The sequence below is a fragment of the Bactrocera neohumeralis genome, chromosome 3 (genome assembly GCF_024586455.1).
Source record: "Bactrocera neohumeralis isolate Rockhampton chromosome 3, APGP_CSIRO_Bneo_wtdbg2-racon-allhic-juicebox.fasta_v2, whole genome shotgun sequence".
NCBI classification, from domain to species: Eukaryota; Metazoa; Arthropoda; class Insecta; order Diptera; family Tephritidae; genus Bactrocera; species Bactrocera neohumeralis.
This window is the reverse complement of record NC_065920.1, coordinates 21,432,027-21,452,002: the sequence shown is the minus strand read 5'-3', so window position 1 is coordinate 21,452,002 and position 19,976 is coordinate 21,432,027. Positions and strand designations below refer to the sequence as shown.

At 39.1% G+C, this 19,976-nt stretch overlaps 1 protein-coding gene across 2 annotated transcripts in view; it reads right to left on the bottom strand.

Annotated features, from left to right (window-relative positions):
* Positions 1 to 19,976, bottom strand: part of LOC126753673 (uncharacterized) — a 48,528-nt gene that overhangs the window by 10,933 nt on the left and 17,619 nt on the right. For both annotated transcript variants that reach the window (XM_050465343.1, XM_050465342.1), the window contains exon 3: positions 353 to 730. In XM_050465343.1, coding sequence (XP_050321300.1) covers positions 353 to 730 — 378 coding nt within the window. The remainder of the gene's footprint in view (positions 1 to 352; positions 731 to 19,976) is intronic.

Genomic DNA, 19,976 nt, shown 5'->3' with positions numbered 1-19,976 from the left:
CATTTTGGTTTTGGTAGGGTCAATCCTTTACGCGGAGTAATAATGGCAATGGTCAGATTCCGTCGATTTATAACTTCCCTTTGCGCCAAGTTGTATAAGAATATCTCATTTATTGCTGAAGTTATCCAAAAAGGGCACCTCGATTACTTATAGGCGGTATAAATAACCGCTAGACAAACAAAACTATTATACTATAAGCAACGTGCTGCGTGGGTATAAAAATTATGCCTGAAATATATTTATTAAGTACGAAAACCTGGAAATCATCGCACAAATACTACGCCAGTTTGTTTATTATTACTATGGACCACAGAAAAAACCCCAAATGTATGGTATGTTTGTAATTACTCACCACGCGGTAAATACATCAACTGATTGCTGCGCAACGATAGCGAACGCAACGAACGTAGCTCACCAATGCGCGCCGGCAGCGTCGACAATTGATTGTACGAGGCATCCAAATCGGTCAGTCGCTCCATGCGGCCCAACTCATCGGGCAACGTTGCCAAACGATTGTTGGACACGAGCAGCACTTGCAACGGCAGAAAGCAGATCTCACGTGGCAGCGCTGCCAGCTGATTGCTGCGCAAATCCAAATACGTCAACGATGTCAGATGCTTCACCGATTCGGGAATGCTGCGTATAGTGTTGTGATAGAGCAGCAGCGTCTCCAGAAATGAGAATGTGGTGATCTCCTCGGGTAGCTCACAAAAGCGATTACGCGATAAATCTGTTGAAAGAAAAAACAGAACAAAAAAACAAGATATTATTATATAAATTAGTGGGAATTATATGGGTTGGATAAGAGTTCGCAGTGAAGAGACGTTGAGCAGAAGTAGAGCGTTAGCAATGAGCTGATAATTCAATTGAAAAGCGTGAAGCACCGAATTAAGCGCAGTGAAATGGATTTGCATGCTATAGGGTGTATCACAATTATTGGAGAGCTTGCAATGTGTGGTAAACGCGTGGCTGTCAGGCGATATATGTATGGTACATGCATATACATATGTATGTGTGTACATGTGTATATATATTTCACTTCAAATTAATCAACGGCTGGCAGCGAACTGCCGGCAAGCTTGTAGGCACGCCGACAAGCTTATTTGTATTTATTTTTATTTTTTATTGTTTTTTTCTTGTTTTGTTTTGCTTTTTATTTTCTTTTATACGCTACACTTTCATTATTCTTATTTATGTTTAGTTTTGAGTCTATTTTTTATTATTTCAACAAAGCTGTTTGTTTTCATTGTCTTCCCTTTAATTCTATCTTCCATTTGCCAACACATTGCTGTCACCGATATACTATGCCCCGGCAGGAAATTCAAAATATCTAAACTGGAACCCTGCTAGGAAATCAAGACCATGATGAAACGACTAAAGTATGGAACAAAAAATAGGCTTTCTAGCGTAAGCTAAGTTTGACATAATTTTACGTATACATATATGGACTGACTAAAGAGTCCAAATAATAAACACCTTTCTTTTTAAGTTTTTTGTTAGTAAAATATTCCAATAAATAGCTTTCAAACTTGGGGGACTACTCGTCACCCATTTGGAGATTTTTGAGCTTATTATGTCATAGATATGTATGTATATTTTAGAAAATACCATTAGTCGGAAAATCATCAAAAGATATCTGACTTATGTTAAATAGATTTTAAGCTGATCTTAAGCCGATCAAGATAGGCAAAGAGAGTTTCGATTTCTCTCGCTTCAGAATACTTCTTTATCATATTCAACAGGAATTTGGTCGTTATCTGAAGAGAAGATGAGTCTACTAGGAGCTTTTGGAGCTCTTTCTATTCGTTGTTATGCTATTGAACCGAAAACCTCCAGATTGTGGAGCAAACCAGCTAAAGAACTTCAGAATCAACAGCTTTTTGATATTTTATAGAGTGAAACTCGTTTTATCGTCCGGCTTTTAACCCACGATCGCTCCGTTGACATTAATCCATTGAGCTTACTACTACCATTAACCTATTCGTGGAAAAATTTTTTAGGGTGGTATGACTATTAGTGACATCTGTGCAAAATGTCACATCAAAATAATCACTAGTTTTTAATATACGCTTATCTTTCAACATCAACTGATGATCAAATCGTCAATAAAATAAAGTAATTGGTGCTTGAGAATCGACGAAAAAAAGTCAGAAATCTTACTAGCATCGTTGGAATACCGGAAGGATCAGTGAAACCCATTATGAAAAATCATTTGGACCTAGAAAAAATTGAAAGCGCGATTGCTTCCAAAATCTGTTTAGCGTCGATTGTGCAAAGCTATTCGAAAAAGAGGCGGAATTATGGACCGACAACTCTTTGTTCTTGCACCACAATATTGATTCTTCGTGAGTTTTTCGCCAAATTTTCAAACAATATCGAGCCGCAACCAACGTATTCGCCTGATTTACCACGGTGTGACTTCTGGCTATTCAGCAAACTCAAGCGGCCGCTTCGGGGAGACCGTTTTGAGTCCATTGAAGCCATTGAAGCCATTAAAAGTGAATCGCAACGTGCATTAAAGCCTATTCCGGAAATTGGCTTTAAGAACAGTTTCGAGTATTGGAAAAAACGTTGGCACAAGTGTATTTAGACCAAGGGGGATTGCTTTGAGTGGAGTGACATAGATTTTGAGGAATAAATTAAAAATTTTAAAATTATGAACAAAGTCTTACTATATTTTGCTCATAGTAGTATAATATACTATATACTACCATCTCGCTATAATCTCCCGCACAATCGTCTTCATCTTAATGCATTTCCAGTCTGCAACTGCCTGCCGAAGACACATTGCAACGCAGAAACGCACATGCAATCGCCGACGAACGCAACGCAACGCATTTGACGTGTGTGTAGGGGCGCACACGGCCCGGGTACGTGCTGACAACTGTGTGGCCTATTTTTACTGATATTCACACATTTGTTGTACGTTGTAGACACGCATATACCCGTGAATGTAGTACATGTGCACTCCCTATTAGATTTCGCATGTTGCAAGTCGCTTACCGCTTACCAAAGCCGACTGGTTTTCATGGGGAAAATTACATAGTCGTATTAGCACGTTTGAATGATTTTTCCATTCCATTCAATTGCATTGCCAAGCAAAATAAGCGCGAAATAGCGCAACTCACAGCAGGGCTGGCTGCATCAATGGCTGCACGCTTCTTTTTTCTCATTTCTATTTTAATTTTTATTTTTATTCTTTGTAAATGCGCTGCCAGCCCCCTTATGGCATATCAAAAGTATGAAATTAATTTTTCCATAGGTATTAAATTGGCTTTGAGTTATTGAAGCAGAAAATATGCGTCTTTAAAAAAATTTTAATTTGAACAAGAAAATGACAATAAATTGTGGGTGAAATGTATTTATAGCGTCTAAAATATTGTTATTAGGGGCCTTAATGAAATGTTGGGAAAATAAAAATGCAATATCATATAAATAGCATAATTTAATATCAGGCAGGTAAGGGCGAAAGACAGCGGCACGCGCAGGTCTTAAACTATCGAAAGCTCACTGTACTTCGGTTTGCCATAAATTCTGTTACAAAGTTTACAATATATACAGAGAAGGCTCATTTGCTGAAAAACGCACCGTCCTTTTTATACTCTCGCAACAAAGTTGCTAAGGAGAGTATAATAGTTTTGTTCACATAACGGTTGTTTGTAAATCCTAAAACTAGAAGAGTCAGATATAGGGATATATATACCAAAGTGATCAGGGTGACGAGTAGAGTTGAAATCCGGATGTCTGTCTGTTCGTCCGTCCGTCCGTCCGTGGAAGCTGTAACTTGAGTAAAAATTGAGATATCATGATGAAATTTGGTACACGTATTTCTTGGCTCCATAAGAAGGTTAAGTTCGAAGATAGGCAAAATCGGCCAACCGCCACGCCCACAAAATGGCGAAAACCGAAAACCTATAAAGTGTCATAACTAAGCCATAAATAAAGATATTAAAGTGAAATTTGGCACAAAGGATCGCATTAGGGAGGGGCATATTTGGACGTATTTTTTTTGGAAAAGTGGGCGTGGCCCCGCCCCTTACTAAGTTTTTTGTACATATCTCGGAAACTACTATAGCTATGTCATTTCAATATACAGTTCAAAAATGGAAGAAATCGGATAATAACCACGCCCACCTCCCATACAAAGGTTATGTTGAAAATCACTAAAAGTGCGTTACCCGACTAACAAAAAACGTCAAAAACACGGAAGAAATGGCAGAAGGAAGCTCACCCAGGCTTTTTAAAAAAATTGAAAATGGGCGTGGCGTCGCCCACTTATGGGCCAAAAACCATATCACAGGAACTACTCTACCGATTTCAATGAAATTCGGTATATAATATTTTCTTAACACCCTGATGACATGTACGAAATATGGGTGAAATCGGTTTACAACCACGCCTTCTTCCAATATAACGCTATTTTGAATTCCATCTGATGCCTTCACTGTATAATATATACATTAGGAACCAAAGATGATAGCGGAATAAAACTTTCCACAAATACGGTATTTAAAAATACATATGTATGTAAGTGACGGATAATGAAATCTCGATTATCACTTTATCATGCGAGTGTATAAAATGATCGGTGACACCCGAACTTAGCCCTTCCTTACTTGTTTGAGTTATAATTTGTATGCAGTGCCTACTCATAAATAATAATCAGTTCAGTAATTGATTTCACTTCTTAACAAACAATGGAGTGGGGACCTAAAGAAAAAGAAGAATGTTAACTTTAGTTAACTAAATACCCATCATAAATACAAAAGAGTCCTTAGAAGAACTTGATTTTGATCGTTCATTTTATATGGTAGATATGTATATCCTATAGTAACTCGATGTAAACAAATTCAGAGCTTGCAACGTTGCCTTGGACCATAACCCATACATATAAAGCAAAATATTTAATTATTCATCAAAATTTATTTTGTCGCCTTCACAGTAATCCCCACCAGATGTAATACACTTATGCCAACGATTTTTTCAGTCCTCGAAACACTTTTCATTAGCACTTTTTGGCATGGCTTTAGCTCCACAGGCGAATTTTGTTTTATCTCCTCGATCGACTGAAAACGAGTTCCATTCCGATGTTTGTTGACTTGTTTGCATGTCAAACTCATAAACTGATAACTCATCGAGAGTTATAATGCTTTGGGATTGGAATTCGCACGATCAAGCGTGTCCAAAGAAACCTATTTACCAGACTTATTTGTGAAAAAAATTCAGTTTTATCAGAACGAGTCGAGCAAGAACGCGTTTGATACCCAAAATATCCACCAAAATCATTCGAACAGACTCGGGTAAGATGTTGAGCTTTCGTGACATCTCTAAGTAATTAATTCATAATTAATTAAGCAATTAATTAGTAATTAAGAACAGCCCTACCAAGTTATGAAAATACATTTCGAACGCATTCGTAGAAATCCACTTAAATTATGTCAAAGAAATAGCTAAGTCGACCTGAAAAATGTCAAGACTTATTTGAGTTGATCTCCACATGAAAGTCTTCAATCGTGCTTGAATCAAATCGGATGTGAACAGCTACTTCGATGGCACGCGTTCAGCGGTCATAAAAGTACTTTTTTTACAGACGAAAAAATATATAATAATAATAATAAACAAAACAACAGATTCCACATAAAAAACTTCAGAGAAAGCAACAAATTTTAATCAAAGGGCTCAACGTGTTCACCTTCCAGCAGGTTTTGTAGAGTCTCCTGTATAGGCGTTACACCTCTTTACTTCGGAGGAGTTAAAACTGGCGCAAAAGTGTATCACTAGTATATTTTAGATGACGTGGTAAAGTAATTAAGCAATACCCTTTTCGATGGAGAACTTTGGAGCTTTCAGTAAGATTCTGCACCAACACCAAAGACAAAAACCAACGAGCTGCAGATGATTGGCCATCTAGAGGTCCTGATTTGAATGTATTGTACTACAGCTTGTGGTCAGAGTTGGAGTACTTGACCTGTCGTATAGCCCACAGAATACTGGAGAGTCTCGAGAAATTTTTGGTTTCAACAGCATCATCAGTAATAATAGAATATGTGCTACACTATTAACAAAGGATTTCTGAAATTTTTCGAAAATATTTTAAACTCAGCCATTGCGACGCCATTTCCGGTAACCCGTCGGAAAAAAGTTGCAACCGCGTTGGCAAACCAACTCCTTACAGGATCATCTAAAGTGAAAAATACGTTTTTCAGTTAACTCAAAACATAGACGAAGTAAAAAAACTTTTTTGGCAGACATTTAAAAAAAAAAAAAAAAAACAAATATCAGTGAACATTTTGCGACATTCCTTTTTTTCAAGTAGTTGTAATCGAAAAAATCCTTCATTCAAGTCTTTAAGAATCGTATCTCTAACACCTGTGTAAAACTTAATAAAGATTGTTTGAGTAGTGCTTGAGAAATCTTGCCAACTGACTTCAAAAACACAGTTTCGAGAAAAATGCCTTTAAAGACGGCGCATTTAGGCCAGATAGCCTGGAGCGCACAAGTTCTCAAGGCTGTATCTCCAAAACTATTACTTGGATCAACTTGAAAATTTAGGTCAATATTCTAAAGGTATTATAGAATTTAATAAGACAATAACAAATAATTAAATTTTTTGAACTCGAAAATATATGCATTATGAAATTAAATTAACTTTATTAAAAAATGTATTTTAAATTCATTTTTATAACAGCCCGAACTTGTAACAAAACTTATGGCAGAACTAAGTATATATGTGGTATGTCAGCATTTTATTAGCAGTGTTCCCAATAAGGTCTTTTGGTTACCATTTGAGATAAATTTTAACTTCATACTGATCTAAAGGTAGTGGCGTGAAAAAGTATCGGACTCATTTCGGTTAAATAACTCGATTTAAATCAAGTCAATACAGTCCGTGCAAAAGAGTCTTCATTTATGCAAAAAGGTAGACAAGCAATCAACTTAGAAGGCAACTGCATATTCACAAATTATTATAAAATTGCATTAAAGTTTCATTATAAAACACTGTGACCGTTACACTGTAATGAGCAGAAATGAATACTTATCTGTTCAAATATGCTTAATTGCAAGAAAAGTAGAGTAAAGAATTTCAAATATTCCATCAGTAATGTCGTATGCGCTGCCATAATGTGTACGCTGTGGTCGCGTTACAAAGTCGTTGACAGCTTTGCTCATAGCAAAAGTTGATACTGAAGTGTATTGTCAAACCTATATTATATACAAAACGTACAATTTAAGTATCGAACTAGTCAGAAAGTAACTAGTTACAGAACTAAACTTCGCTGATTGAAATGGAACTAAGCAAGAAAGTACTAGAAGAATATTTCCTCTAAAAACGAACTAGTCGTCAAATGTCCGGATTGAATAATTTATGAAATATTTCATCAGAACGATTTACTATAATTAGGTGCCGAGTATATATTTATATAACATTAAGTAGGGTAATTTTATAATATCAAAATTATTATGGCGTGTTTTTATACATTTATAGCACTTTTTACCACCATTCTGGTTTACAACTCAACTCTATTTACAACTCAATTACGGTTTACAACTCAACTTTATTTCAGTTGAAATTCTGCCAAAAAATTTCAATTGACTAACTGGTTTCAAAATAAAATATATTTATTTCCTCCTTCTCAAGCTTTTTTTCAAAGTCTATTTAAATATTTATCAAATCGTCCCTTTTTAGGTTATTAACTTCACCTAAAATTGATAGAAACGAGTTTAGTTGTTTTAAAATTGAGTTTTTCAATTTCAATTCAACTTAGTCGAGTTCTAAACCGTAAGCAAAAAAGATTGTAAGCTTTTAGTGTTGAAAAAAGAATTTGGAACATTACAACAATCATTGTACGTCTTATAAAGATCAACCAACACGGATAAAATTTTTCAGCATTTCCGATCTTACATATCTATTTAGAACTAATACTATAGATAATGCAGCGGGCAATACAAAAGTTGCGAACAATTTGACTGAATAATGTTTTGCTGACTTTGCACTTTTAATTAGTGTTTACCAATAACAGAGACTGGATAGTATTTTCAGGAGATAGGACACAGGTTTTGGAACTTAATTTTTGAACAAATTTAAAATTTTGTGTCCGCGCTAAGTCTTGTATGGTAATTTGTAACTCTACTGCACGGATATCCTGACACGCTTTGACTTCATACCGGGTCACTTGAATCATGAAATCGCTAAACCGAACTCTGGCGGTCCCTTCTCTGCCCACATACCGACGAGAGAGTTGTGGGTGGGAAGAAGCCATTGGAGGAGAGGGGTAGTGAGCTTCTGTACAGAAGGGTCAAAGCTTGGGGGAAGGCTGGTGGAGGGGTTTACTACCAGGAGCTCTCTATCAGCTCCAGCTTCAGACTTCCTGACTATTGCAGTGTCTTCCAAGCCGAGGTTGCAGCCATTAAGGTAGCAGCATATCTACTGCTCTGGAGTGCAACCTCCTTCAGAGAAGTGAGACTGACTAATACTAACTTTGAACTCATTAACAGTGCGTTCAGGGTTGGTCAAGAAGTGCCTAACCTCGCTATCAAGAGCATTCAGTGTCTTTGTGATAAGACGGGTATGGGTGCCTGGGCATATCGGAATCGCAGGAAATTGCAAAGCTAATGAGCTGACAAGAAAAGGCACCCTAGAACCGCTATCGGTAGAATGGGAGTGAACCGGTGCTTCCGTATTTAGGGTTGTGTTTTCCTACTAGATAGTTGAGCTTCACGAAAGGTTGGCCAACGCCAGGCCCTCGCCCTAGTTGTGGGGCTTTTAACAGGCCATTGCCTAATGGCGTCTATGCTGTAAGGTTGGAAATCTTACCAGACGCCATTTGCAGCAGCTGTATGGAAGAAGATAAGGTAGAAACAGCTCAAGCCTTAAAGCGCATACATCCCACCAAACTGGCGGTAGTGGAAATTGAAGGACTGTCCACATTTTTATCGACTACTAAGCGCTTTGCTAATTTGTATGTTCGACTCCAGGAGCTCTTCTTTTCTATGGTTTCACAAAGGTCTACATGCCTAACCTCGCTATTAATAACAGTTCACGTGCGATCTTTGATCAGCCATCGAACATAATCTAACCTACTGCACAAAAATGTCAAGCATATGTGCCTCTTTTGACAGCTGATTTGACAGGCACTGGTGACGTGTATCTTTCTGACAGTAAACTAACGATTAACAGCTGATTGGGTACACTTTTGGTGGACGCTTTAAAGTAAGAACGATATACGACTGATTAATTGAGCTTGCGGTGCAAACGAGTTGGAAAGTAGTTTGTAACTAGTTCATTTTAGAAGAGTTTACGCTTGTAGAACATATAGTATATTTGTATATCTGTACAAATATATAGAATACAAAGTGCTTTTATAGACATTGCTTGCAATTATTTTAATAATGAAATAAGTAGTGCCAGAGCATGTCGGCACAATCAGCCGCAAAGTGGATTCTACTCGGTTTGAGTAGCAAACTAAAGCGGTAGAATTTCCCACTGTGCGCTGAGTGCTTCCTGTATCATTGCAACTGGCAACATAAAACGAGGCAAGTAGACGCAATGGATGGACGGACAGCGTACGGTAGCGAAGAGGCAGGCAGCAAACCAAACCGGTGCACCATTGGCGCTGGTGTCCTACATTTTTCAGCTGTTCAACCACAAATACAACTGCAATTGGTCGTTGTTGCTGTTGTTGCTAGTCGAAATGAATGGAGTCGAAAGTATATTAAGCGAATTTTTTAGGCTTTTGTAAATTTTAATCAGAGAAAAAAGAGTAGAACAAAAAGCAAAAAGGAGCGAATTGCTTGCTTGCAGATGTTGCAGCAACGTGCCATGTGATATGAACTGCCACAATCCAATTTCCTCATTACAACAACGCTGCGGATTTGTTAAGTTGGTAGCCTGACGTTGCAAGTGCGGAAGCAGCTTTCTGTCGCCGCTTGATTCTTGGTAGGGTTTTGGGTAGTCGGTGGAGCTTAACTGTTGGAGCTTAGCTGTTGGCCATAGTATGCTGTGTTCTGTGGTGCTGGGTGTGGGTGTGGTTGTGCCTAGGGATGTAAGTGCGTTGCTGCTGGAACTTGTCGCTGGTAATACGAGTACTCAAGTTATTTTTCACTACACAAATGTGATTTATCACACAGTCGCTGTGCTCCATCTGCATTAAATACATATTTTTAGATATGTTTGTGTGTATGTATTTACGTGTGTGTGTGCTTATAAACTTATAGTAAGTATTATATTGTCTGACTGGCAAATTCTTTTGTTAGATTTTCCGCTTTGCTTTTCAGCTCTTGTTTCGTTCCTTGTTCCTAGCATGTTGTTGTTGGTGTGCAGCGGAAAATGTATGAACTTCCGTCTGCTGGCTGTCGCTTGACGTACACGACGACGTACATTTTTACAGCAGTCAGTCAGTTTTCCCAAAGCTTTTCCGCACACTGCGGATATACATACAGACAAACACACACATATATAGTATATAACGGTGTGCTGTCTTGTGTTCTCCAGATATTTATAATACCGATATATATATACATTCATATATAGTATATATATTGGGTGCAAATGTTCATGCCGAGTGTCTGGCTGTCGCGTAATTCCACGCTCACTCCAGCTCCAGCTGTGCAAATGAGGGTGAAGAACTTTTACATGTCGTCGTGGCTTGCTTGTTTCAATATACTATATATTCACTTTGTTGTTGTAATTGTTGTTGTTGTATCGTATTGCTTTGTATTCAGCTGTTGTTTTATTATAGTTGTGCTCTTGAGTTTATTCAACTTTGTGGTAAAATGTAACAACTTGATGTCCATCGGCCAATACTCCGCTCAGGCGGCGCCTCGAAATTCTGCGTCTTCTACTTCTTCTTCGCGATTTTCCCTCCTTTCAGGGGTTGATGGATACAATCTTTGCGGCATTATTTCTTAAGTGCTGCTAAAGTGCGAAATCGAACCTTTGCTTCTGCTGCTTCTCCACATTTTTTTCACTTTTATTTTACATAAACGCCCTGTGTGGGTGTGATTTGAGTTCTGCTCGGCTAATGTCCACTTGAAGCCTTAAAAGATGGGGTTACGTATAGTGCAAAACGATTGGATTGCATTTAATGCATTGTAGCGTCTAAAAGGAAATAAAGTTGGCACAGGCTTTTAGCGTTTCGACCATAAATCCAATGTGCTGCATCGTGCGGGTATGAGCTTATACACCCAAAGCCATACAGTTAGAATAAACTAGCTCTGTTTTTTGCGAAAAGTGTTTTATACTTCAATTTTGAGACTAAAATCAGCACAGTTGTAAGTTTTCACGGCAATATTGTTTAATTCATAATTTTTCAAGAGTTTAGGTTATGTTACTCTTGAAAAATGATGAGTTAAACAATATTGCCGTGAAATTGGATATGAACTATAACCTCTAACAATACTTTTCACAAATAAAATATATTCCTGATTCCGATCGTTCAGTTTGTATGGCAGCTATATGCTATAGTGATCCGATGATCCGATGAGCAGCTTGTTGAACAGAAAACGACGTATTCAAAATTTCTGAACGATAATATACAGACAGACGGATATACAGACAACGACCAGTGTGTTTAATGTGGGTACTTGCTGAGAACAGCCTTATCCCACGGCGCTCAAAAGCATAGCGGATCAAATCAATGCGTTGATCAGCGCCAATTGGCAGTGGACACACTAACCAGTTTTGTTGGGTTCGAGGCCCATCTAAAACCTCTGCCGTACTTTAGGTCCGGCACCCGATTGCAATGCAATAGCAAATTCAACTGACAAAGTGTCAGTTCTTCCCGCATTCGGGTTTTAATCCCAACCACCACGATACTCCCCGAGGGGCAAGTCGGAGTGAGCAGATTGGAGCGAACTCCAAGGAATTCTGCTCCCCGTGGTACCAGAATTAAGATTCCGGTCAGACCTCGTAGCCGAAATTATGACCAATTGAGCTTCCATACTGCTCTGGATTGATGAACCGGCGTTGGACAAGAAGCTAACCCTAGTTCTCAGTTAAATGCCTTCGCCACCTAAACAATTCACGCGCAACCGACCCTAACTATTCGGCAATCCGACTAGTGGAGATCAGACCGCTAACATCTAAACATCCATCACTCCAGCTAATCCCCATACTACCCAGATCTCTAATGTCCGAAACAAAAGAAAGACGCTGCAGTGTTTAGTGGACGAAACCGCAATTCGCAGTTGTACGGTCGTAACGATTAAGTAGGTGTAAGCCGGTACGTTATTAAGGCACTTGTTTCACGCAATAGGATCGTTTTTGCAGCAATTAGCTATCGAACCGATCCAATAATTCGACATGGTAATCGCTGTTGATTATACCTTGTAAATCCAGTGGAGACATTGGTCAACAGATTTCTGGCCGATCGGATAGTCTTCACCTTCTTCGCACGTTCGCCGGTAGAAGTCCACTGTTCCGACAGTATTTTGGTTTTTGTCATGGATTTATGTTACGTCGGCAGTCGCGAAGCGATGCAGAAATTTTATCGGATTGTGTTTAATACCGCTATACAAATGTCTTACGGTTGCGCCTGTTGTTCGGAATGAGCTAACAACGCATACATGGAACTTATAGCTTTATTTTATCATTTTTATTGAGTAAGAGAAAATCGGGTTCTGGACGCTTTGAGAAGCTTCAGTGCAGGTTTGCTATATACAGCTCATTTTACTAGCCTTCTTTATTGTTGAATTTCATTTTGAAATCTCAGAACGAATCCATCTCCGAAGATTTTTTGTGTAATTTTAGAGTAAAAGATTTCAGAAACATTTTAAAATACTTGTACACTTCTCAATGCAGCCGCTTGGCCGAGGTCGACTGCAAACAATTCGCGCAATTAATATGTCAAACGTCTGCAATGACCCTCAACTCGTGTCACAAACAACGACAGACATGAATAGAACTCAAAAAACGATTAAAAAAAAGGAAAGAAAAAATGCCTGACTCCGTATCATTGCACTTTTTATGCGCCATCTCCAACTGATCGACAGATGTTCGCGCTAGTGAAGCATGGCTCGTCGTATGCGCAACTAACAAACGCTGGGTCGCGGACTCGCACTCCACCAAAGCACACACCAGCACACGAACTCGCAAATATGCGCGTCGAGTGCAAATTTTTTATTGCGTTCCTTAAGCAATTCGCTGTTGTCGCATTTAGCTTAACTAAAACCGCACAGCTGGGGACACATGATGCAACCGAACGAACTAAAACGACAACGACGACGTCGTTGGCGAGAATCTGGTCGGTATGGTGGCAGCTGGCGGTGCCATAACCGGTGTCTTGCCACCGCTGCCGTTTTCGCCACCATCATTTCCAACGCTAACGATCGCAAATAAACATATGATGGCGTGTTGCCACCGAACCGGAGGCATCAAGTAATTGAATTCATGCTGCCGCAAATGACAGAAAAACAAATAAAAGCAACAACAAATTTAAGTGTTGTTGTCATTTGCTGACGTTTTGGCGGCCTGTCCAACAACTACCTCCCTGTCTGACTGCCTATGAGGTCGCTGACGCTTTCAAACGACTGCCAGGCACACTATTCATTTCTCGCTACTGTTGTTGCTCGCGCTGCCTGCCTGCCTGTCGGCTTGGCCGCTAAGTAGTTTTGCTGGGCTGTTGTTTTTGCAATTATATGCCACTTTAATCTAATAGCTGCACTCTAGTAACTAATTCGTCATGTTGTTGTTATTGTAGCGCGCTTTAATTTGTTGATATTGCTTGTTTTTGGTTGGAAAAATTATTCAAATTGAGGTTAGTTGTTCAGCGAGTAAAAGACAAGTGTGTCAAAATGTGTGGCACACGCGTTGGTATATGAGTGTGAACGTAAATAAATTCATTCATATTTTCCAAACTCGACATTTACAATTTTTTAGACATACTATATATCACTATATTTTATTTTTAGCACATCTGAGGGATTACTATGGCTATTCTGGTCTGATTGCAAGTAATGATACGGTTTTGTTAGGTTAGTTTTTTCTTTCACAATTTGTAAGTATATGAGTGTCTCGTTTCCTATTAAAGACTAGAATTAAGCTTAAAAATCTATTAATATTACTAAGACCCTTAAAGAGAGCCTACCTTGTTCGGCTGATGAGAGATGGCCTTGCGCTGGCGTATATACCTGAACCTATAAGGACTATTACCAACCAAATCCTTCAGAAAAATTAGTCTAACTTCCTTCTTACTATGTATGGAAAGTTCGTGGACTATGAAATAAGGTCGAAGGCGCTGAAAACGTCACCCTTGCATGCGAACCAGCATGCTTACAGAGCAGGCAGATCAACCAATACTGCTCTGTACCAGCTTACCTCGGAGATACAGAGTTCGCTTGAAAGGGATGATGTAATGATATGCGCTTTCCTAGACATCGAAGCCTTTGACAACACGTCTCACACGAGCGTAACAAGAGCGCTAGAGAAAAGGAATATGGCGGCAGCGGTGCGCAGATGGATAGAGGCTGTACTGCGCACCAGAATAGCTGAAACTACAGTAGGGGATACCAGTATTCGTCGTGTGGAGTTTTGCTAACTAACAATGGAATCTGCTGTTAAGGATATGCGTACGACATTGTTTTCATAGCTAAAGGAAAATTTGAAGAAACTCTCTGCGATATCGTGCAAAACGGTTTGGCCTAGCCAAGGGATAGTTCAGAGGGGTTGGACTGAACATCAACATTTACGAGACGCAGGTTCCTTCCTGGCCTCAGGAACCTAACCCTTGGGTGCAGAAAGATAGAGATGACTAATATGGCCAAATACCTTGGCCTCACGCTGCATTCCACACTGCGGTGGAAGCAGCATGTTGACCTGACCATGGTGAAAGCTACTAAAGCACTTATGGTATGCAATCGGCTAGCTGGTAAATCCTGGGACTACAAGCCAAGGATTACATATGGAGCGGTGGCTTGGGCCTCGCAGGTTGTCAAAAAAACCACACTACTCTAAATGACAGCAGAAGGGTTTGGCAGAGATAAGGTAAAACCCAGCGCATGAAGAACTTAAGTGTCGAAATACCACTGGTTCTTCCTCCAAGGGACAGCATTACCAAAAGTGTAAACTTCAGCATAAGGCTGAATGGAACGACTGCGTTCTCGAGCTCGAGCTACTGTTTAGGAATAGTACAATCAAGTGATACACAGACGGCTCGAAAACGTCGGAGAGAGAGGGTGCAGAAGTCGCAGGACCACGCTCTAATTTTCACATACCTATAGGTAGTCTTCTGAGCAGGAGTAATCTTTACAATAATTCGGTGGGAATGCAACTATCGCAATGAACGTATAGTTATACTTAGCGACAGTCAGCGGCACTGAAAGCAATCTCCGCATACGAGATCAAATCGCTATTGGTGCAAGAGAGTATAGAACGACTGAACAGTCTATTAGATCGTAACCAGGCGCCTTATTCGGTGCTCGGTCGCAAAGGTTTAGCCGGGAGTGAACTGGCTGATGAGCTCACCCGCTCCGCAGCATCCACCAACATGGTAGGACACGAACCGTTCATTGCCGTTGGTTCTCATACCATAAAGCAGCTGCTCCGCAATGATGAATGAGTGGGTAGGGAGGAGTATGGGCAACAACTCCATAGGATGCGCCATATCAAGTTCCTAATGGATGGTTACAACCTTAAAAGGTTTAAATATGTAATCAACCACCCAAGGAACAAACTCATGCTACTTGTAGCCTTCAACACTGGTCATTGCAACCTCAAGAAGCACATAAAGGACATGGGCCAACCTTCTTGTACGAATAGCCGCTTCTGCTATATGGAGCCTGAAACTGCAGAGCACCTGCTAATTGACCATGTTTCCAAACAGGGATAACATCGCCTCAATAGCACCTAGCGGTATATTGGAATAATCGCTATAGCAAGAAACATGTAGTAATGACTTGGTACCAGCTTCGGTCTATAAAGTGGATCATAAGAACCTCACAATCAAGTTCCTGAAGCTGCTGGCTTGTCCCTACCGATTTGTGTGATAAAATCTGTACATTTGTGAGCGTTTGCTTTCTTCAAACGGTCCAATTTTTGACAGTACAGATCCGAATTAAGAGTTTGTCCGAAAGAGAGCAGCTCATAGAAGAATATACTCTGCTAATCCCACCAAGCACATAGTAAATCCTTAAGAAATATCCATCCTGGTCTGGCCAGTCAGCAAAACATATAGAAGATACGTACATATAGTATACCATATTTAGATAAAATGAAATACCTAAAGTATACTTAATCACAGAATGGTACGTAATATTCTCTAAATAAGCTTTACAGTCACTAATAATAAATTTCCTAAGTTAATCACTAGAACAGGAAGATAAACTTTTTTGTACAAATGATAACATAACACAGAAAGATAAGATATCAGATAATTCAACAGAGCTCTGAATTAGGTAAAATTATACTAAATATGCGTGCAAAAAGATAAATAATAATAGGCCGTGGTGGTCGTTGTTTTTTTACCAGCTTTTGTAAAGCCAACGCAATCAGATAAACGTTAATTTTACGGAACAAATTTAATGATAACAAACTGCACGTATTTTACTCAGATTGGTCCGCAGTTTTCGAAAGTAACCTATTGGAAACAATGACACATGTGCCAACCAAATGTTTCGTAATTTCTCAAATAAGAATTTTATTACAGCATGGAGAGATAACGACAATTAACTCGCTTATCTGGTTAAAAAACAGTGTTAGTATAAAAAGTCGCTAGTATGCTGTTTCTAAAAAATTAATGAGCTAATCGGAAACTTAAAATTAAAACTCTTCGTATAGGCAATTAAAACGGAAAACGATTAAAAAGTTCAATACCTACTATCAATGAGAAAAAAAGTGCAAATAGGGAGACCTCACAACCTGCGCCAACTACAGTGGAATAAGTCCTCAACATCGCACATAAGGTTCTATCGAGCGTACTGTCCGAAAGATGAAGCCCACCGTCCGCAAACTGATTGGATTGCGTAACAACTGACAAATTATTAACCATGCCCCAAATCTTGGAAAAGTGCCGTGAAAAGAGGATCGACAAACACGACCTCTCGACTTCAAAGCTGCTTTTGACAGCACGGAAAGGAGCTGCCTTTAAGCCGCTATGCCCGTGTATGAATGGATGAAAACACTCCAACTCCGTGAGTATTTGCCGCCGGGTGAAGCAGAGGAAAAGGAAGACCTCCACTCCGTTGGAAAGAGCAGATGGAGAAGAACCTGGCTATACATAGAATCTCCAATGGGCGGCAAACAGCGAAAAAAGGTGGACTGACGCGGTGTCTTCGCTATAAAGAAAAAAGTAGATCGAAAGGACTTTTTCCTTCTTCGATCCTAAAGACCTAGATTTCTCGGAAATCCAGTAATCTATAACACAAAACTCAACAAATCTGAAAGAAAAATTTGCGGCTAATGTGCTAAGAGGTCTATGGGGTATTCGAGGTGTTCTGATTATGAATTTGAGCTCAAAAATTTTCGATCACGTACAGCTATTTTCGTGATTTTGATAAATGGTGGTGGTTTGACCCCTACGGAACGGAATGAAGGATTTATAAAATTCCTATTAATTATCTTTATATAATAGGTTGTCAAAAAAGTCTTGCGGTATTTTTGCTAGTTGGCGCTGAAAGCGCGTAGTTCTAGTTTTATTCGTCGCATCGGGTCATGCTATATCTTTTTGGAAAGCTCATTTCACGCGCTAACACGTGTTTGATTGATTGTCGTTTCTATTAAGTCGTTCGTGAGTTATAGCGTCGCAAACATGGAGCAAAATAAAGAGAAAATACGGCATATTTTACAGTACTACTACGATAAAGGCAAAAATGCATCTCAAGCCGCCAATAAAATTAGTGCGGTTTATGGACCCGATACAGTTTCCACTTCCACCGCACAACGATGGTTTCAACGTTTTCGTTCTGGTGTAGAGGTGGTCGAAGACGCTCCGGAAGGCCTATCGTCGAAAATTGCGATAAAATCGCTGAATTGGTCGAAAGAGATCGGCATAGTAGCAGCCGCAGCATCGGTCAAGAGCTGGGCATGAGTCATCAAAAATTCATTTCAATTTCAATAAAAAAAAAAAAAATTCAATAAAAATACCGCAAGACTTTTTTGACAAACCATTATATGAAATTTATTACATATTTTGATTTTTTATATAATTTCGTATTTAATTTTATTTATCAGCCATTTATGCATAACATTAGTCTATCAAAATGACAGATTACTGCAGCATACGTCCATTCAAAGGCAAAGGTATGCCAAAAATGCCGAACTGATGGCCCTGGCCAACATCTCAGAAAAGAAAAAGCAAAGAAAATACGCAACAACAAAACCAAAACATGTGTAAAGTGCACGCAAAAAGTGCCTAAAACAAGAAAACTAGCCAAAAATGAAAATACAAGATAAAACAACAACACAACGGCGCCAGTAGGAAAAACAATTGGCCTACAGCCAAAAATAAGCTACAAAAACAAATAAAAAAAAATAAAAAGAAATCAGAAAATTTCGCACATTCTAGGCAAATATGAGAACCACTGAACACCACATAATAAAAATATATTTTATTAGATATTAAAACTGCTAAAAATAGACGACAAAAAAAAAGAAACGCAGAGAGATGCTACTGCTTAAGCACTTTGTACACATTTTAGCTATAAAACAGACAATTTGAGGAGATTTTCTGCCGGAGAATTTAATGCATAATTAAAATGCCGGGCAGCGTCAAGCGAGCGCCGGCGGTAAATGGAATAATGTCCTGTCAACCGGACAGTCACTGCACTTCCAGGCCACTTCCTTATGCAAACACACACGCATATATACTTATCTGTGTGGATTTGTGTAGCGCTGAACTCACTTTTGCGCTCACTCACTCATCCATTCTTTCATTCATTCATTTATTTATGCACTCGCCCATTCATCGTTAATGGAACGTGAGCCAACATGGCATAGAGTCTTCTTGCATAAGTTAAGGTGTCCCAGTGTGGTTGTAGCATATTGCGGCATGTCCTTCAGCGCTGTGTTAGGCACTTTGTAACTGTCAACATTGGCAGCATGGTTGTGTCCACAATACAAGGCACAGCCAAAGGCGCGGCTCATAGTCGTATGTAAGCTAAAAGCGTACAAAGCCACACTATGTTTCGGCTGTGACGGCGGAGGCATTACAGTTAACTTTGTTAGCAGCAACAAAGTGCAAAAGAGTTGGCGGCGAGGAGCGGCCTACTGTGTTCTAAATATAAATTTTAATATTCGTCGTAAGTGTAAGTTTTAGTTTAGTGGGAAGAGGAGAGTGATATGCTTCATTTAATCTAGTAGAGAAGCAATTCCCGTTAAGGAAGCAATTTCGAATATTTTTTATTTAGTTACAGTACTTAAAAAACTTTAATTTTATTGCAGAATTTGTAGTTTAATGGTTTGGGAATAGACAGATATATTTTGAAGAACCATGGGATACCAAGAATTACCAAGATAGATGTCGTTCAGTCGTATATCTCCAAAGCTTGAAAGGTAAGAAGGGGAAGTTGTAGAAAGTTACCGCTTTGATGAGAAAAATAAATCGGCGTTCATTTTGAAATGTTGCTTCATTTAACAAAACAAAAGCTGTTCAAAAATATTTTCGCTCATTTTTGAAATTCGCTTTATTTTGAAATGTTTGTATAAAAAAGGGAAGAATGCCACCCAAGTTTACGGAGACGATGTTTATCAGTTCGTGTAGCACAACAACGGTTCGCTCGTTTCCGTTCTTAAAAATTCGATGTGAAAGAAGCACTCGCTCTGGTCGACCTATCGTTGAAAACGTCGATGAAATTATGGAAAAGATTAAACAGGACCGTCACATAAGCAGCCATGACATCGCTAAGGAACTTAACATTCTTCAGCAAACGGTTTTGAACCATTTAAAAAAGGCTGACTACAAAAAGAAGCTCGATGTTTGGATACCACATGAATTGTCAGCGAAAAACTTAATAGACCGACATCTGCGATTCTTTGCTGAGACGAA